The sequence below is a fragment of the Sphaerodactylus townsendi genome, linkage group LG07, assembly GCF_021028975.2.
Source record: "Sphaerodactylus townsendi isolate TG3544 linkage group LG07, MPM_Stown_v2.3, whole genome shotgun sequence".
Taxonomy (NCBI): domain Eukaryota; kingdom Metazoa; phylum Chordata; class Lepidosauria; order Squamata; family Sphaerodactylidae; genus Sphaerodactylus; species Sphaerodactylus townsendi.
In genome coordinates, this window is record NC_059431.1 from 68,957,101 (window position 1) to 68,978,252 (window position 21,152).

The following is a 21,152-nucleotide window of genomic DNA, read 5'->3' on the forward strand; positions in this document are numbered from 1 at the left end:
GTCAAAGGCTTTCATGGCCGTAATCACAAGGGTGTTGTGGGTTTTCCAGGTTGTATGGCCATGTTCCAGTCACATTTTCTCCTGATGTTTTGCCTGCATCTGTGGCTGGAATCTTCAGAGAATGCAGGCAAAATGTTAGAAGAAAATGCGACCGGAACACAGCCATACAACCTGGAAAACCCACAATGCCCTAATTCTTCTCTTAGTTACATTTTATATTCCCCTTGTGAAAAGTCTACAATATTGCAATATGTTCTCCATTTGTTTTCAAATATAATTTTTCGTCTAAATTTTTGCATATAGAATTTATCTGAAGGCTATTTGCTCTGCAGTGGTGTTTTGCCACATTTTTTCATTTACACAGTATTCCCGTCGTGCTAAGCTGCCATTTTGTTCTTGTTGCTGAATCCTCCAATGGGTGAGGTTGCCTGATACCGTTTTTTTCTTGGGGGGGGGGGAATGTTTCATTGGTCTATCACTCCTGCAATAGACCTACAGCATTTACATTTTAAAAAATAAAGACACCCCTCTGCTCTTCTTGAAATGCTGGCTGACTTGAATGCCATTGTTATATGCTACAAAGGAGGCTACAAATTTTCAGGAGGGATTTTTTTTTGGGGGGGGGGGTCTGCTTGCAGGATTGTAACACATTCCAGAGCATGCATTTGCTAAATCATAATATATTGTGAATTTTTTAATGTGATTGCATGGCATAATTTGCAAAGACAAAAAAAGACTCAAAATGGAAACTCTAGTATCACAAGTACTGCTTGCAAAATTATAGTAAAGTGCAAATCAGGTGAAACAGAAAACAAACCCACCCAAACCTCTGGAATTCCTCCCATTTTCCCAAGACACAGCTGAAACAACAGCATGACACTTAATGTGTTCATCTCTTTCCATTTCTCTGCTTTTCATCACTGACATGAAGACGCTACAAAAATTGGCAAATGGGATTCTTAAGAAGGCATGCATCCATGATACTCCAAAACAATTTGTATTCAAAGTTAGCTAGAGCACCACATTAAAATGTTGGTTCCTCCTGTACGAAGTGACTAAAGAACTATGGCATTTGGTGAAAGGTCATTGGCTCGTATTACAGATGGTGTCAGTAACTCAACTGCAGCTAATATTTACACTCAGTTGGAAGATGAGAGTTATCTTTTAGAAACAACTAATCCTCTTACATAATAGAAATACATGATAATCATCTAAATGAAAACCAAATCATTTATGAAGGGGCTCTGAAACTGTAAGCCAGAGTATTGCATTTGCAAAGACTTCTGTACCAGACAAAGCCCATTTGGGTAGGGGAAAACCAAATCTACACTTTGCTTTGTAACTCTTGCTGTAGTCTTCAGCAAATCATTTGTGAATTCTGCACAGCAGAAATAAAGTGTCTTTAGGATGTTTTAAAAACCATTCTGGGGGAGAAGTTTGCACAGCTCTCTTCCCCAAAACGTCTTCAAAACATTTTATTTTTCTGTTTTTAATAGCATTCTCTCAGGCGGATTCTGCACAGGCCCAAAACAGTGCCCCTGGAAAACACTGTAAAAACAAACATTCCAGGGGCGCTGTTCGCACGGCTGCCGCCTTCAAAATGAGGCAGCGCCATGCTGTTTCCCTGCCTTGCTCAATGAAGCAGTGTTTCCCTCCAGGTGCTGCTTTTTGGCGCCTCCAATGTTTCCCATACTAACCTTCTCTCCATGCAGAGCTCCACAGGAAGAGAAGGTAAGTGTGGGGACAGAAAAATGGTGGCGACTCCATGCAGAGGTGCACCTGCGGGCCACGGCTGCTCTAAGACCACTTGTATCTCAGCATGCGAACGCCCCCGGGGCTCCACCAACATCATATATGCTGGTGGTGCGCCACTATCCCTGCCAGTGCGGAATGCGCCTCAGTCCATTTTTAAATTTCCTTCTCTCCTCTCACTAAATTAAAAGTTGTCCTCCTGGAGTGAAGATGGAATGCTGTCCTGCACTGTCCCATGATGAGCATTAAACAGCTGCTATGACTGGATTGTGGCTGCCTCTACACTGTGGCATGAATATTGTTGCTTATTCCTATCTCCTCCTTGAAATTAATGGGTAGGGATTGAGTCATGATGGATTTGCTTGGGGAATAATAGATTGGAGGAAGTGTCTCTTAAGCTGCGTAGCACACTCATCCATAGTGTCTGTCATGATTGTCTGCTTGCAAACTGAGCTTGCCTCTTCAATGTCAGTTTGTGGGGTCAGACTTGTGTGTATTTGTAGAGGAGAGGTGTAAGAGCAGGACTTGGAAGAAGCCCATTGCCTGCTGTTGTGGAGGTCTGGCCACTGATTATTAGCTGTTCTACTTGACAGGTGGAATTCCAAAGGTAATGGGACCAAGTCATGACAGTTCTGTGGAGCTCTTGTCATGTGTAGTGAAGGAAAATATGTTCGGAAAGTGCAAAATGAAAGGGCCAGAGAGAGGGGGAGCTCCTGCCCACTTATCTCCACCAGTTTCTTGCACATCTACACTTATTACACTCTGATGCTTTAGTTAACCAAAAGGCACAGGTTCATCAATAATACTTCAATCACTTAGTGGTAGCCTGGAAGACACAGAGCAGTTGCTCTGCCTGTCTATTCCAAGCATTTAAGTCACATGGGCCCAGGAACCTTTTAGTAAACCCTGTCTAGCACACAAGCCATCAGCTTCTCCTTAAAATAAAACTGCTTCAGAACAGCAGCAGCAACTGAAGGGGAAGACAACAACCATTTTTTTTAAGCAAAGATAACAGGTCTATCTGCTTGCCAAGATGTCAGACAGGACACCATTTGAAACAGACATGTTAACCCTTAATCGATATGTTATGGAGAAGGGAAGAAGAGTTAAAGGTGCAACAGGGGAGCTTACACAGCTGCTGAACTCGATGCTAACTGCTATAAAGGCCATCTCCTCAACAGTCCGAAAGGCAGGCCTTGCTCACATGTGAGTTGCCAGAATGGGGAGTAATGAAAATGATTCAGGTGGGGTGTCATATGGTGCGAAAGGCATGCTTCGAATTAAGCATGCTGTTTCTAAAAAAAATTATGTTGTGAATTGCAGTTTGAGAGTTCTACATGACTTGAGGTTTATTGCAATTGGAAAAAAAGTGTTCTTAAATGGTCAGCAATAAGGTGCTTGTTTGACTTACATTAGTTTAGGGAAAACAATCTGATTCAAATACTAGCATGAATGAAACCTATTGCCGGCATTCCCTGACTTATTGTAGTCATGTCATGCACAAGAATTATGATGCTGGAAAGTATTATTAGTATACTTTTCAAGACAACTGGAGCATCCCCCATTCAGAATTCTGGTAGTCCATAATAGGAATGGTGGCATAGATCTCTATGGGACATGTAACAGCATTTATGTAATTCAGCAGCCTGAAGAAATGAGAATGTTCTGCTGTTCTTGTGTGCCACTTCTAATGCTGTCAAGGTCAAACAAGCAGTCAAGCCAGTCAATTCAGCTTCTACTGTAAGAGAAGAAGCATTCAGACTTGCAAGTCTAAGCTGCACATTCATCATGAATTCCTTTAACTTGACCATGATAATATTAAAATAAGCAGATTAAATTACATCAAAATTATTTGTTACATCTGTAATAGAAAAAAACCAAAACAAATTTAGCAAGATAAAAACTGTACAAGCATGGTCTATTTATACCTGCCCTGGAAATCCAGGCCTTTAATCAGTGACAATCATAATAATGTACCTTGCTATTAGACGGCACACATCAGTTATTATTTTGGTGATTCTGACCTGGATGACCCAGCTTAGCCTGATCTCATCATATCTTAGAAGCTGATCAGGGTCAGTCCTGGCTAGTACTTGGATGGGAAATTTCTAAGGAATACCAGGGTTGCTGTACAGAGGCATGCAATGGCAAACCAGCTCTGCTAGCCCCCTGCCTTGAAAATCCTACTGAGTTGCCATAGGTCAGCTTTACACACACATGCCATTAGGCTGGAAAATACAAGCCGGTGAAATCTTTATTACACAAGAATTTGTCTGTTCTTCCTAACAGCTTTCTGCATAGATGTAACAAAGATGTTGTTTGCGATATTTGCCATGCTGTTTGCGATATTTGTTTTATTCAGCCATGAGATTATATAATTATACATGCAACATTGTACAAATGAAGTTTTTATCTGGCAGTGTGTTGCAGCTGCAGATAGAAAGCCGGGAGTCTAACAGTGCTATTCTAAGCAGTTACACCCTTTTAATTCCATTGAAGTCAATGGACTTAAAAGGATCATATAACTCTACTTAGGGTGGCATTGCAAGTCACCACTTGATTGTGGGAGCTTTGCCTACATATCAAAGGAGCAATATTGCAAATATCACTGGAAAGCCGGTGATCTTGCAGGTATGTTTTGAAGGCAGAAATGTCCAGTCAAGGTAAGCACCACTGGCATACATAAGGATTAGAAGCTACTGGCCTTAAAAGAGAACCATTTGAGACTATTCTGTAATGTAGTCAGTGACAGTACACTAAATAATTTCAGGGTAAAAAACTAAGAATGAGAAAATAAGAGTCAAGGAAACACCCCCATAATACTGATAACATTCTTACAGGTTTTATTTTCTCATAGTAATAATAATGTACTTTCTCACAGGTATGGAATAGCAGGCACAGTGAATGTGACTGGCGATGAACAGAAGAAGCTTGATGTGTTATCCAATTCTCTGGTTATCAACATGCTCCAGTCCTCCTACAGTACCTGTGTTTTGGTTTCAGAGGAGAACAAAGAAGCTATTATCACTCCCAAAGAGAAAAGGGTCTGTATGCATCCCAAGAAGTTGGGAAGAAGGACTGTTTTTTTAATTAAGCAGCAGGTGGCACAATTGTATAGCTGGAGGAAAATAAGTTCTTCACATAGCAGCTTTAAAGAAAACTGATCTATTATACAAGAAGTGGAGAAAGAATTGGCTAATCAATACTGAGTGATAAAGGCTGAGTGCTGTCGCTAAACTGAACCATAGAGAAAAGGATACATGAACAGAATCTGGGGAAATTATGTTTAGAGTGGTGCTGAGCTACTAAAGTTTACTATCTTTTGGAGAACTTCTACTGCTGTCCTAATCACACTTAATAGAAAATAAATAACATTCAGTAGTATTTACTTCTGAGCAAGAATTAATGTTGCATTGGGAGCAGTGCCGTAGGTATAGATTTTTTATAGGGTGGGTTTGGTGACTGAGCAACTATTCGGCTGTTCTATTACATGCATTGTTTCAAGCAAGCCGGATATGTAATGGGAGGGGTTTGAACCTGTGACACCCCCCCTTACCTACGTGCCTGGTTGGGAGTGTTCCGGGAACAAAACAATGTGTTATTAAGATAAACCTGTGTGTTGGTTGGGCTGTTGTATGCAAATATGCACTACAATCATAAACAGAACGAGAGAAACTATTTTGTGACACAGAGAAAGCCGGCCATGTAATTAAGTAGAATAGCAGATAGAACTAGCACCTGGCTGTTAGGCTTTTTTTTTTGCCACAGTCATTCCTCACTGCCATGTTGTTACTTTGTTATATATGATGCCTCTTCAAGCTGGTATTTCATCATCAATAATTTTGTAGGACAACATGAATCAAGCACCATTGATTAACCACAAGAATGCCACTTGGCTCTCCAACCAGACTAGCTACATGTTTGTTTGCACAACTTTAAAATAGCTCCTGCCAAACAAAGTGTGTCATTCCTAGAAACTGGCATGATTGCTTATGACTTCTTTTGTTTCTTGTCTTCCAGGGTAAATATGTGGTGTGCTTTGATCCACTTGATGGCTCGTCCAATATAGACTGCTTAGCTTCCATAGGAACCATCTTTGCTATCTACAAAAAGGTAAATGGATAAAGAGAAGGGAAACTGAAAAAGGAAATGAAAAGTTGTGCAACTCTTCCAGAAAAAAACAAATCAGGGTTAGCAGACTTTTTCCCTTCTAGTTCCAGCACTAAAAGACGATTTTTAAGAATACAAGACAGACTACAATAAGTTACCACAATGTCCTCAAAACAGCTGGAGTTAAGTTGTGACTATATGCAAGCAGCAGATCTGTCAGTTTAAAACAGAATCTGCCTCGGTCCTATGGAAAATGTGAACCCACGTTGAAGAGAAAAGGAGAAGTGGGAGGAGCAAGTGGTAACGCAATCCCTAGTCCCCTCACCATTTCGCTTCTTCCTCAGCCAGACTTCAATGCAGAAGTGATTCCAACTGAGAGAAAAGCATTTGAGGAGAGCGCTGGGGAGTGATAAGTGGCAGGAAGGACTGTGACAGGAGCTCCCCCCCCATCTGAATCACCATACATGCACTGTTTTTGCTCAAGACTGATTCTGAGTTACTTACAAATCTGTCACTGACTTTGCTTGAGTTGACATAATACTAACAGTGAGAGCCTAAGCAGATTTATGCTAGTCTAAGTCAACTGACTTCAATAAAGTTACGATGGCTTAACTTTGCTTAGAATAGCACTATAAATCCTAGTAACAAAAAATTCAATTAAAAAGTTCAGTTTTTTACTGAAACGAAGTAAAATCCATTGTTTTGGTATTTACTCAAGATTTACTGTTGCCAGCTCCAGGTCAGTATCTCCATACTAAAGTATCCACAATGACAATATCAAAACCTTAGGTTGAAAATCTTAAGGAGGAACATTCTGGAAATATTTCGGTTATTAGTCCAGCAATGGCTGTCAGTTGAATTCACATGAATATTCAGAGGTGCAGAAATCATCTCAGTGTGACTATTCCTTTTGTGAGAATATGGAATTGTGATTGTGTCTGCAGATGGTAGGCTTGCAAGTTATCTTCTAAAAAGGCTAAAACAGATGTTTCAGGGTTTTCAAAAACCACTTGGGATGTTCTCATTTAGGCATGCATTTGCAAGATCACTCTGTCTGTCTGTCTGTCTGTCATTTTGAAACAGTTGTATGAATTTGCTTCCAATTTAGTGATAAATGTTCATTGAAAATTCTCTTAAATCCTCTTAGAACATATCTAATTATATCTAATTATATCTAATTATATATTATTATATATCAGGCATAGAAAATTCATGAAAGGATTTGTTATGATAGGATTGCTTCATACTTTGGAATAAATTCTTATTATGTTTCAACTTTTTCCCTATCAAATGTGTTTTGTAGTAATATATATAAATGCTAAAAAAATTTTCCCTTAGACAACAGAAGATGAACCCTCTGAAAAAGATGCTTTTCAATCCGGACGCAACATTGTCGCAGCAGGATATGCCTTATATGGCAGCGCAACACTGGTGGCTCTTTCTACGGGGCAAGGAGTGGATTGCTTCATGTTGGACCCGGTACTCCATAAATACTACTTACTACTTATAGTATTCTCTTCTTTAGCTTTCTTTGGATAGAACTGAACCCAAATAAGGAAGGGGTGTTTTGGAAAAAAATTTCACTCCTTGCTTTAGCAATTCTTACGCAACAAGTATAAGTTTCTGCAGTATGGCTCTATGATATCTGTTTCAAAAGAAGGGGATACTTCTTGTTCTCAGTTTGAACTGTCTTGCCATGATGGAATAATGAGGGCCACATCATTGTTGATTAATAAGCATGGCATAGCCAGCAAGGAGTACTTTGAAAACTAATTGGCAGTGAAGTTTCAGGTTTTTTTAAGGTGGAGGATGGAAAACAAAAACCATGGGGAAAGGTGATCTATGACATTTTCCCCATGGACAAAATATCCTGGGATAGACCCAGGATCATATATCCCAGGGTGTTTTTATCTCGGTTACTCCCTTCGTAAGGCTGCCCTGTCAGCGTGTTCAGGCCAGGAGGAAGAGCTCCAGTGAATTATGCATGAGCCCCTGGTTTATTTTCATTTTCCACATGAACGGTTTACATAAGATTCCTGCGCATGAGCGAACATTCTCATTTTTCTGACATTCTGATTGGCTGTAGCTGTGGGGTGGGGAGAGCAGGCGGCGAGGCAGGAAAAATAAACCGGTCCATCTCCTGCTGTGTTTGCATGGGACCGGGATTGTCCTTATAACATACATTAATAGATATTCCCAACTATTCTGTAGGCTCTTGGTGAGTTCATTTTGGTGGAAAAAGATGTGAAAATCAAGAAGAAAGGAAAGATCTACAGCCTTAATGAGGGTTATGCCAAATACTTTGACCCTGCAATGACAGAATATTTGCAAAAGAAGAAATTTCCAGAGGTAATAAGTCAGTTTTTCTGTACCTTTTCTGAGAGATGTTATTGCCATTTGTTAAATGGAATGAATCTGATCACACACACACACACACATTAGCATTAGCTGACACAATCCTGTTGAGCAAGACAATACACAATATAATGTTTCTTTGATGATGTCTTAGCAGAAGACACCAGTGCTTTCAAGGAATACAGAATTAACTGATTTTGAAGCAGTAGCAATATGCTTTTATATTTTTTGGCATCTCCGTCACTGGGATTTTGGTTTAAGTAATAGTTCCACTCTATTTGATTTGGTTGCATCTCTCTGGTTTTTCTGACAGTAAACATGATAGGATTTTACCTGGTTTATCACCATTTTGAGCATGGTTTGTTTACAGTGGTAATACTGGCATTTTTTTGGTGTCTGACGTTAAAAGAAAACAACAGTGACCATGAAGATGAATGTTAAGAGAGAGGGGTAGAGAAAAATATGCTCTTAAGGCTTTTTGTTTCCTCCTTGTTTGGGAGAAGCACATGACCAAGTTAGTATTAGACATCCTTGAGCTTGTGCAAAGAAGACAAAACCACAATGGCAAAATTAAGAAATGATATCAATATAATACTCTTTATTATAATGAGTGCATTATGAGTCTGTTAAGGCCAACCAAAATGACACAAAACATTCCAGAAGCTTTCAAGTTCTCCAAAACACTTAATAGTTCATTTTTGACATTTTCTTTGGAACAACATGAATTCTAGCTACTCTGAATGTGTCTGAATTTAGCCAATGAAAATAGGTCAACTATACTTAACAGATGTTGTGTTTGAAATGTTCTGTTGTTAGAAATAGGTAACTTCTAAACACAAATATCCAAAAACAAAGTCTGTTAAGCTTATCTGATTACAAGGCAGGATTTTTTAATGCACTCATTATGCAGGTCACATGTTCTTAGACTTGATAAGAACAAACTTGCTTCACTGGGTAGGTCAATATATAGTGAACACAGACAAAAGAAGGAGAGGGGCAATGCTTTTTCAAAGAGCAGACAAAAGACCAGGGTGTCACATTAGCATACTTACATTAGCAGAGTACAAATAATAGGCTCCAGTCAACAGAGCAAGAGATCTAATCAGAAAGGGTTGAGGGACTGACAAAACCAGGTCACAAATTCATCACCAGTAAATTCATCATAGGTAACCCCACTCTGGATCTGTCTTTTACTGCTGACTGGAACTCATTGTCACTGGTGTTCTGAATAGTAATCTACTGTATCATTAGGCTTTCTGGCATCTCCTCAACTGGAAACAAACATTCTCTGGCATCCCCTGTACAGGGGTGCTCAAACATCTGCCAGCTAGCCCACAAACTGCATAACCATACAGCTCATGTTAGACTACTTTCCCTTTGCTGGTGTGGTTGGGACTTCCTCCTTAAAATACAGGTGCAAAACAACACAGCATATCTGAACAAAAAGAAGGAAGAGCACAAAGCATATCACAAGAGAAAGCTGCATATTCTTGTGTCAAGAACTCTCTTGGTTTTAAACATGAGAATGCCTTATTATATGGGAGCAGCAAACTTACTCATATTCTATACCCTTATCACAAATGATGGGCTTGACTTTCAACAGGAGCATAGTATAAATATCAAATGGTCTTTGGAGATCTGCAGTCATAGACTGTTTCTGAAAGCCAGACTAGACTTGACTGCATCTTTGTGGCCACCATTATTTTAAAATACATTATTTTAAAATACTTTAAAATACACATTATTTTAAAGCACAGGCTGAGGCACTCTTTTCCCCATTTGGATGAAGGGAACTTTGACTGTCAAAAGCTTGTACTCCAAAAATCTTGTTGGTCATTAAGGGGCCACTGGACTCAAATCAAGCTGTTCTACTGCAGACAAACTCTGCTACACTCTGAAACGATCTTATTATCCTGTTTCCTTTTGCCCACTGCCACTGCTGGTGCTTTATCAAGTGCTAAAATCCGTCCAGGTGATTTGGCACTTAAAAGAGCACCGAAGGGAGGAGGAGACAAGAGTGCAGCATTTTAACTTCACTTTAAAATGGTCCTATCCTCATGGTGGCCTCACAGCATTTAAAATCCCTTTAAAATGGTGGTAGCATCCTAGTAGTGGCCACAATGATTATGTCGTGTCTAGGTTGACCCTGAGAGGCAAGACATATGTTACTCTGTGTAAAGGTCTGTTACACCAGTCAATAATTGAGACTCATGAAGTTATCAAGAGCTTTTATTGAGCCATGTCAGTACCCCAGGTCCAAGAAGCCAGGCTCTGTCTTTTGTACCTGGTATATATCAGAAAACATTTGCTCATTTGGCATTCCCCCCTCCCACTTAATAATTTGCACAAGACAAGGAAGCGTTTGAGAGAGCATTGTTATGGAATTGTAGTCTGTGAAAGACTCTCTCCTTGTCCCAGGAAATGAGAGATAAGGGGGATGTATGCCTGAATCACTAGTTACAAAAGTGAAGCAATAGAAAAGCCATCTAAGCCCCAAGCGCTGATAACGAGCCAAGTGTGGCCTTGGGTTCAAGCAGGAAATACTGGGCCTAAAACTCTGTCACCATTCCTATTTAACACTAGCGGGGCCTGGCCACGCATTGCTGTGGCTTATTGTGGTAAAATGGGAAAGGAACAGTAGGAGCAAATCAATTGCAGAAGCCAGCAGTACATGCTCATGGAAACGCGCAGGCTGATACTGTGTGATGTCATTGATGTGTGTGACCGCATCCTCCCCCACTCTGTTCCCTTGCATGGCACCCCTCCCCCTACCTCCCTCCCCTTTCCCTTTGCTAGTGTGGGTGGGTCATATCCAGATGCTGGGCCCCCTCCCTCCCCTCCCTTGCATGCTACCCCTCACTCTCTCCCCTCCCTAACTTCTCTTCCCTTGCATGCCACCCCCTCCATCCCTTCCCTCTCCCACCCTCTCTTTCCTTGCATGCCACCCCACCCCACCCCACCCCTCCCCACCCCTCCCTTCCATCTCCCTCTGTTGGGTGGGTGGGGCATATCCAAATGCTGGCCCCGTTCCCTCCCCTCCCTTGCATGCCACCCCTCACTCTCTGTCCCCTCCCTCACTTCTCTTCCCTTGCATTCCTCCCCCTCCGTCCCTTCCCTCTCCCTCCTCTGAATGTGTATGAGAGTAGGTGTGTTGTGTGGTAGTCATGAGTGAGGCACAGAGAGTGAAAGGTATCTGCATGTGAGGGAGGGAACCCCACCTGATGTCTCACACAGCAACATGTGTATGTGTTTCACGTCCACTCGAGTTATTGCCTATATACTGTTTTCACTGCTCATATCTGGCCATCTGAGCGCCTAACATTTCTCCTAAGAGATACACTAACATCTCTAAGGGTATAACACAGGCAGCTTCATGTAGCCTGGTCAGCGCCAGGAAAAAGATGTTTTTACCTGGCTCAGGTGTGTTTTCGTCTGGACAGCTGGGAGGTACGTGAAGAACACAGTCGGGGGAATGAGTAAGTGTCTGTGAAATTCCCCTTTCTAGAGCTGCTTTTTGGGCCAGCAGGTGCGGGGTTATTCTTGAAGCAACAAACGCATGGTTCCATTTATATATAGGATAGTTGCTATATAATGGAAGAGATATTGCCTAACAGCTTGGAATGGTTTAATCTATATCTATCTATCTATCTATCTATCTATCTATCTATCTATCTATCTATCTATCTATCTATCTATCTATCTATCTATCTATCATCTCTCTCTCTCTCTATAGATAGATAGATAGATAGATAGATAGATAGATAGATAGATAGATAGATAGATAGATAGATAGATAGATAGATAGATAGATAGATAGATAGATAGATAGATTATATAGATATATAGATATATATTAAACTATATATATATATATATATTAAACCATTCCAAGCTGTTAGGCAATATCTCTTCCATTTGCCAACGAAAAAGAGAAATTTGTGAGATTCTAACAATCTAACTAGAGCTACAAAATGTGTCTTGGCATATGACAAAAAGAGAAATAAAGATTTCAGTGGCAGACAGCACTCGTACTGAGCTGCCAGAGAGAAGTGTAGCTTTCCATCTTTGAGCTGCCATCTTTGTAGCTTTTGTCAAAAGGCCAAATTTCACATTACTTAGGATATCTGAAATAGGATCTCACAATGTCAAGCTAAAAAGAAGCCACAGGGGGCTGAATGTGGGCCAGATTTATGGCTCTGGGAGAAGTGGAAGGGGGGCTTAACTGTAATGCCATTTCCCTGTTAAAAGCTTTGGGGTGGGAGTGTCTGTTAACTATAGTGAGGAGAGGAAGGCAGATACAATATAAGTGTCTATCTTATCCCTACTCTATTATCATGGCTAATGGCAGCTAGAAAGGAGGAAAGAACTACCATGCCTTCTACCACACTATGATCTCAATCCCGTTCAAGGCCCCTGTGAATGCTTTTTAGTCTGTGAGAAAATGTGAGGAACAATGTTCATAAATTTTCTGAATACTGTGGAGATAAACATCCTTTTAAAACTGTAGTCCAAATTATTAATGGAGAAGATCATGGAGCAGTCTCCAACCAATTTATTCAATGCAAAACAAGATGTGCAATATGAGACCATCAGATTTGAATTTTTTCTGACCCTTTCCCACTTCATTGGATTCTGATGAAGGGACAACACTAAGTCTAATGATGTCACACAAACCCAGAGAGCTCCAAGTACACATGCTTACCACATGATTGATTACAATCCAGCCCTATGCGTGTTTACCTGAAGTAAATACCAGTAACCGCAATGTGTATTTAAAAACATGCATAGAACCACAATTTGCTGACCCTGTTAAATTATGAAGTATTAAAATGATACAGAATCAGAATTATCATGAGCCAAGTCAAGAGCATGGCTTAGATTTGTAACAGGTACTTTTAATATAATTCCAACCACCTACACACCTCAAAATATTTGCAATACATCCTGATCCTAAGTGTAATTACTCTGAGGTAAGTCCTGTTGAATTCTATGAGAATTATTCACAGATCACCATGCATAAGACTATTACCTGTGAAGCAAAAAGCAAATGTATAAAGCTCAAAATACCCTTTAAAACAAATTAGGAGTGTTCCTGGCGTGCATTTCCGAGACAGTGATTTCACTGAAACAGCAGTCCAATTGTAATTGCTTTTACAGAAGCAAGTAGAATTACCAGGAAGACACCAAGAAATCTACAAATCAATGTCTTATCAATCTCTCACATTTTAATGCATTTGACCTAATTAAGTTTCATTTATTTGTTTGTTTATTAATAAATATTTACATCCTGCCTTATACCAGTGTCTCTAGGGGGCTTACACAGATTAAAAACAATTTTAAAAATCACAATAAAAACAATCACAAATAAAATATAACAATTAAAATTACAATAACATGACATTAAAATAACCCTAGACTAGCAGCCGTAGAGGGGGTTTCCAGGGAGGCTAGTGAATGCCTGGATTAAGAGGAAGGTCTTTGCCATGCACCTAAACCCATGAAGGGTAGGTGCATGACAAATCTTTGTTTGTAGACTATTCCACAGCTTGAAGGCAATCAAGCTTCCAACTGTCTTCAAGGGCAGCCCCACATACAGTGCATTACAGTAGTTCAATTGAAGGGTTACCAGAGTATGTATGGCTGTGGCCAGGCAGAGCTGGTGAACCAGACAGAGCTGCCTGAAAGTCTTTGTGACCACCACTGTTCCCTGAATCTTAAGGAATAGCAAGGAACTTTGGAGCACCCCCAGATCTTGCAACCGGTCCTTTTGGGGTAATACAAACCATCCAAAAACAAGTGCCCTGTAATCTTGCAAACTCTGGAGCTCAGAACACAGACACCCTCTGTCTTGTCTGGATTCAGCCTAAATTTGTTGGTTTTCATCTAGCCCATAACTGCTTCCAGATAAGGGTTCAACTCATGGAGCACTTCACCTGACTCTGAGGAACTCCTTGCCTAGAGACAGTGTCTGGTCTTCGAATGTCTCAAAGTGTTGAAAGAACCATATTGCCTTCTATCTTTTTCTTCTGCCAACCCTGTCCTCACATTTTCCAATACATGCTGAAAACAGAAGAAATCTCATGTTGTCACATGGTATGGTAAGTCTGTAAGCCTGACTTGTAGGAAAGCAATAGCTGCATCCTGTCTCAGTGACTGAGAGCCATTAAGAATATAGCTGCCACCTCTGAACAGTGGTCTGACAATTATTATTTTAATAACTAATTGAACTTTTTCTAATTTTCCTCAATCAACACATGTTTGCCTTATGCAAGGAGCTGCCTTTTCATTTAATCATATTGCTAGAATTACAGATGAGCTGTTTCTCAATCTAGTTCCAAAAATGGATGAAAATTAATCCTGTTTGTTTTACAGGATGGCAGCTCTCCTTATGCTTCCAGATATGTAGGCTCCATGGTGGCTGATGTTCACCGTACCATTGTGTATGGTGGGATCTTTATGTACCCAGCTAATCAGAAGAGTCCAAAAGGAAAGGTATCTTTTTCCATCCTGAACTTCTAGGTGTTGAATTGTATTTGCCTATATTGTTATAACAGTGATGTCTCCAATAGCATCAAAAGAATACTGGAATTAAGAGTAATTTTAGTTCAAAATTGTTCTTTCGGATACTGCAGGATACTTCCTTCATGCAGAAATATTGTATTTTTACTGATCAGCACTAGGTTTAACATAACATAACATAACATAACATAACATATGAAAAGTAAAGACAGATGTAACTGTATAAGTGTAGTAGAAGTGAACGTGCTGGGCAGCCACAACCAAACTCAGTGGCAGCAAGCTGTTGCGTTGATGTTGTGCCACTCTGCCAGGCTCTTGGAGGCTTCTCAGTGATACGGGGAGGCTTGATCAGTAAAAAAGCTTCCCCATCCATGAGAAGCCCCCATTGCTCTGAATGAACTTACTTATGCTGCCTTTTTGGCAGCGTAAGTCTGCAGCCCAGGCTGCTGGCGTAACACTGGCTAAGGCCAAGAGGGAGCCAAAATCAGCTCCTCCTCTGGCCACACCCCACCCCCACTACGCCAATGGTGGCAGGGGCCCTGGGATGTTGGTGCAGCATCCAGCGTGGCATCCCATGCTAGGGAAGGCCACAGTGGCTGCATGCTGACGGAATTGCCCCTCCACTGAGGCAAATGCCCTGGGCAGGGCAAATCTGCTTGCACAGCCGTGCACCACTCTCATGAGCAGTTTTGGTCCCCTCTTTGGATGGGGTTGTTTGCTGTTTAGAGAAGGCACTCAGATGCAGTTTTTCAGGTAGGGGAACAAACTCCCCAAACCTTTTTGCAAATCCCCAGTACATCCAACAAAAATTCTGTAATGGAACCTATAGGCTAGCATTTTCATCAGTTCTGACACATATTAAGATCAGCAAGTCTGAGAAATACAGGAAATAGGAAAATTAACATACTGTGAAAAGTGTACAATCTTTTCCTCAAACAAGATTTGTTTTTAAAAACCTGTCAGTTAGTGGAGCCAATAAAGAACAAAGACAAATCATCCCAGTGCTTTGAAGTCTCTTTAGTTGGTACGATGAGTAACCTTTGGCTTCCGCATCTGGAAAACAGAATAAGAATTGTCAATTTATTTATTTGAATGTATTTAAATAAATAAATAAATGAATGAATGTTAAAATAAGGAGTGTGATTTTGACAGATACCCTGACTGTAATTCACGAAATTGTGCAAGCTACTGAAAAGTGTTTCAGTTGCATTCTGACTTAACTCAGAGCAAGGATAAGAAGTTTTCTCATTTCTTGTAGCTTCGACTTCTATATGAATGCAATCCGATGGCATTCATCATTGAGCAGGCAGGAGGCATGGCCACCACAGGAACAGAAGATGTGCTGGATGTGAAGCCTGAATCAATTCACCAAAGAGTCCCTTTTATCGTTGGCTCTCCAGAGGATGTTCGAGAATACCTTGACTGTGTACAGAAACACCAGAAAAGTAGCTAGTCATCATCAGAAGATTCTCATTTTCTCAACATATGAGAAAAGCTTGGAATATAGGAAAATTTCGTCTAGTTGTCAGTAACAGCAACTGGCACTTCTGGTTCATTAGTTTGTTTCGTAAGTTATTTTTCTGCTATCATAAAATATAAGACACGTGGTCTTATTTTCTGTAATACAAGAGTGAAAATAAAGTCCACTTGGAAATAATCTCTCCCATGCCCCAGATAAAACATTTTAACCCTACATATTGCATCAGTTCTGCTCCTTTTCTGCTTCACGTGTTTCTTTCCCATTAAACCACATTACACTACCAGCCTTGTGACCAGTGAGGTCATATGCCTATCTTCCTAATTATATTTGTCCTGGGTGCTGAATCAAAACAAAACAAGAATGCAGTTGGCCTCCACTATCAGTCCACGTTGGCTTGACTCTTGCCTAGCTACCAATACATGATCCTGCTTAGTAAAGATTAGGACTGAGATTGTTGTGCGTGTTTTGCTACCTAGTGTTTGTTTGGTGGATAATTCTCTACACAGGGATTTTACCTCTTGTTTATGTTGTTGACACTTATATACTAAAGCTACACTTGTTCTTTTTCCTAAGATTTAAAAATGTTCTGCAAAACAACAGTCTTGTTATTTAAGAGATTCTCCACAACACTTGGCTGTTAATTTCAAAATCACCATGCTTCAACAAAAATGTTTCGAAAGAGTTTCCACTTTGCAATTGCTGAACTGGAATCTATCAGCAACTTTGTTTTCCATTTGATGTCATTGGAATGCCCATTGTTCCTATTTTTATTGCTAAACTAGCATAGAGATAGTGCTAATATGGCTCACTTATTCTTATCTGTTATTTGCCCTCCCTTCACGCTCTTGGTAATATTACCCCATTTGACTTCTATTGACTCTTTCCCCAGCATGCCATCTGAAACAGTAGTACTCACTCTGCAGACAGCCAAATTTGCAAATACCATCTACCAAAAGAATCACATTACTATTATTTGCCCATTGTGCTCAATTCTTCAACACACACAATAATATAAGATATAGCTAGTAATACTAAATATGTAACTATAACCTTTTAAATTGCCAGAGTATTTTTATCAGGAAGGGCTCTCTTTCCCAACCACTGTTGGACCTTAGTCAGACATTATGCATATGGTGTGGGATTACAAGCTAGACTTGTGACACAAAGCACAAACTTTTCAAGCTTTTCTGTTCTACAGAATTCTTTATTCATAGAATCATAGAGTTGGAAGATACCCCAAGGGCCATCAAGTCCAACCCCCTCCAATGCAGGAGCACGCAATCAAATATCTCGTGTCAGAACAAGGCTGGGTATTTTAAGAAACAGATGTTGCACAGAAACAGATGTGTAAAAGGTTCCCTTTGTGTTGTAGGAGATGGGGTGGCTAGGCCCTTTTTCCATGCCACATTTTCTACTTGAAGGTTTGGGGTTGTGAGTTAACATTCAACAGTGGTATGCCCAATTCTGCCCTCTCATTCAGATGCATATGTTGATTTAGCCTTGAACACAAAACCTTTGCATCTCTACAATCTCGATGTAGTTATCAATGTATAAAGAACAGTTTAGCCCTCCTCTCATTCCATGCACAGAAAGCGGGATCCGTTCTTGTTTTTATTAAATAGGCTTCCAGCATGTCTCTGTGGGCACGCATGCTGTCATCTCCTCCTTCCCCCCTCGCCTAGCCAGAGGTGGCTGCCAGCAAACGCGTTGGGAGTCACACTAACCATGCACAAGACGCTCTGCCGGCTGGGGCTCACCTTCAGGGAGGTCCTCTTGAGTCGACCTGTGCCATCTACTGCCCCACAAGTACCCCCCTCCCCCACAAAGCTTGGGAGACTGGAGACTGGCATGCTTTTCTTGGCGTGTAACTTTTGGGACCAAACTAAAACTTTGGGAGTAGGATTAAAAAGCAGCAGTCCGGGTGAGGGGCTTCCATTGGGAGGAGTGTGTCTGCCAAGAGCAGGGTGGGCGTGGTAGTGGGATTCAGGCACTCGCCCCGATTGGAGTGAACTGTTTGTTAAGGGCCCCCCTACCCTGGGAGAGAGATTGGTGGGGCTTTTAGTGCCTGGGAGCCCAGGGCGGGGAGGAGAGATCTTGCAAGGTCCCTAGGCTCGTGATGCCGATCCCGTTCCCACTGGATCAAGGCAAAAGTACAAAAGACAAAAGGCATTTCACACTGATAAAGAATTGAGCTAAACCAGGGAGAGGAGCATCCCTTACCACCCTGAGCTTCCCTTCCCTATCCCCCTTGTCAGAATTAGGGCCATTCTGACAGAGGCAAATGTGAGACAGAGAGGTCCATTTCAAAATATTCTCCATGCTTTTATTTTTCTGTTCCTGTTGCATTTTTGTGGGAAGTCAAATGCTTTGATGACATGTGAAGGAAAAAAAAAAAACCGCAGATCAGATGGCTGCTCCACAAATTTAGCTTTCCTGAAGTTATGCCACCCATCGCACAACATTCTTGCTTAGGATTGCTTTCCTTGACTGCCTTTTTACTTCTATTTTGTGGTGGAGGGGTTATTGGGTTTCAGAAAGTGAAAATTTTACTTCCCTCTCCCCCTGCACCCCTCCCCCTTTCCCCGCTAGGCCCCCAGTGTGTTAATAGTGTAATTATTTCAGGGAGATTATTAGCATTAAACTTCAGACCTAGTTTTGGGGAAGCAGTGTAGGTAACCCTGTTAAGCGCTGTTAAACCCCCCTGATTTTCATGGGAAGAACTAAAGCACAATCCTTTACCTGGGAGTAAGCTTGGTTGCTGGCAATGGGGCTTGCTTCTGAGTAAACCCTCCTAGGGTCGTGATTCACCCATTCAAAGTGTTGCACAGTTGCTTCAAAGCAGAGCCGACTACCACCAAGCTTACTCTCGAGTAACGTGCACCTTGGAGCCAACCATTTTTTCTAAGCTTAAACCTCAGTATTCAGGTTAAATTGCCATGTTGGCACTTTGAGATAAATAAGGGAGTTTTGGGTTGCAGTTTGGGCACTCAGTCTCGAAAAGTTTCACCATCACTGTCACAGTGTGACATTTCAATCTAGATAAACAAGTCCTCCAACCTGTAGATAATTAGGTTAAGCAGTGAACCATATGTTCTTTTTGAGTAGTTCAGCCTAAGGGTGTTTGCTGGTCACACTGAACTGAGTGAAATTTGTTAAGTACTTTATTAGTAAATGTGCAGAATATCTCTCTTGCTGGAAAGTGATCTTTGGAAAGGGACCTATTGTTTATTTATTTTTATTTATTTATTTCTTAAATTTATATACCGCCCGATCCCCGAAGGGCGGTATATTTTCACCCACTTTTTCATATTAGCAAAAACACTAACAAAACTTAACGCTGACAGACAAATGGTGCTGCCAAAAAAGCTGATTGTTTCAGATTAAAACTAGGAGATATGAAAGTCTGCACTAAAACAGGAAGTGGAATACTTAAAAAAATACACAGATAAGACATTGACCTACACTAGGTTTGCTTGGTGTATCATCATCAGTAAACCTGAGAGAGAGAGGAGGAAGAGAGTGACTAACACAACTAAATGCTGCTGTTGGGTTTTTGAAGTGGCATCTCTTTTTCCAGGACATGTGCTGATCAAGCATTTTGCTTTACACATTGAATCAACCAGGCATAGCAAAACGTCTGTCCTGGACGTGGATTAAACCTTCTCAATGCATTTGTTATCAAAAACACACGATGCATGACCAAATGAGTGACAGAGGTGGATATATCATCCATTGCTTACACGGAAAAAAACCACTTCAGTGATAAACTATTCCACTGTACGCCTCATAGGAATTGGCAAGAATATTTAGCTTGACGTTGCATATAAGATTCCATGACCCTGTGATCAGTTCCATGATCCAGTGTACTTCTTGATCCCATCTGTTTAATTCTTGTTCAGTCATCTTGTGTGTCAAGACCTGATTGAAAATACCTGGCTGGGATGACTCAGTTTAAAACATGTATCTTGGTGAGACAGTAATCACTGTTGGTGGTACAGGCCAGGTCTAAACTGAGTGGCCCCTGTTCTACTGTCTTGGAGCAGAAACAAGCCTGAATCGTTTTAACTTCCCAGTTCCATCATTGCATGTTTTTCTGGGAAATAAGCCCCAGTTTCCACAGGGGATTACTCCAAAATAAATATGCATACTGCAACCTCAGCCTTGTAGCCTCTCATCACCAGTCTTGCCTGGCCCCACATTTTATAAAAGCCCCCTGAAACCACCTTCTTCAATGGTGTCTTTGTATCCTCCCTTCTTTTCATAGTTCATTGGGCTCTGACCTCAGGTTCAAAAAGTTAGCGGCTCTCAACTACTCACACATATAACTGAAGTGCTTGGTCCCTTATATTAATATTGTCAGCTCTCAAGCTTCAACCCTAATACTCAAATTTGGAGGCTTATTCTGATAGTTTCAGGGCTGTCAGGTAGCCCTATACCTGATGGAATCTTTTTGGACTTTTAAGCATGTCTGTTTGTGGTAATTACTGTACATGTAAAGACTGGAGGAAATAATTGGCATTAACTACATTTTATGTTTTGCACATACTTTTCATGGTTTCCCCCCTAAATCTATGGTAAACATTCCATCTCTTCTAAGCTCCATGATTTTGACGATACAAATTTACAGATCCTAGTAATGTATTGAAATACTACCATTAGAACTGCAGTTCAGTGTCACCTCACCTTGCCTGCCTCATGAATCTAATAAGCTACTTATTACAATTTAATAAGCTACTTCCTTTGCTTCCTGTTTACTGGTGTAATCATACTGAGTTTCATATTGATGAACCTCCAGACCAAAGTAACTACATATGATGCTGGGAGTTTGTGGCTATAATTCCCAATACTATTTTGGTCCTAAAAAGCAGGACCAGGGTTGATATGGATTGGAGCTAGAGAAAGAGTGGTTAACTCTTGGCCTGATAAAAATGTTTCT

At 40.8% G+C, this 21,152-nt stretch overlaps 1 protein-coding gene across 1 annotated transcript; it reads left to right on the top strand.

The window, feature by feature from the left end:
• Positions 1-2,670: 2,670 nt before the first annotated feature.
• Positions 2,671-16,810, top strand: LOC125436040 (fructose-1,6-bisphosphatase isozyme 2). The gene is made up of 7 exons (XM_048502612.1): positions 2,671-2,958; positions 4,634-4,796; positions 5,773-5,865; positions 7,201-7,341; positions 8,074-8,211; positions 14,590-14,709; positions 15,995-16,810. Exons 1-7 carry the CDS (start codon positions 2,786-2,788, stop codon positions 16,187-16,189), a joined length of 1,023 nt encoding a protein of 340 aa, XP_048358569.1. The 5' UTR covers positions 2,671-2,785; the 3' UTR covers positions 16,190-16,810.
• The last annotated feature ends 4,342 nt before the right edge of the window (positions 16,811-21,152 follow it).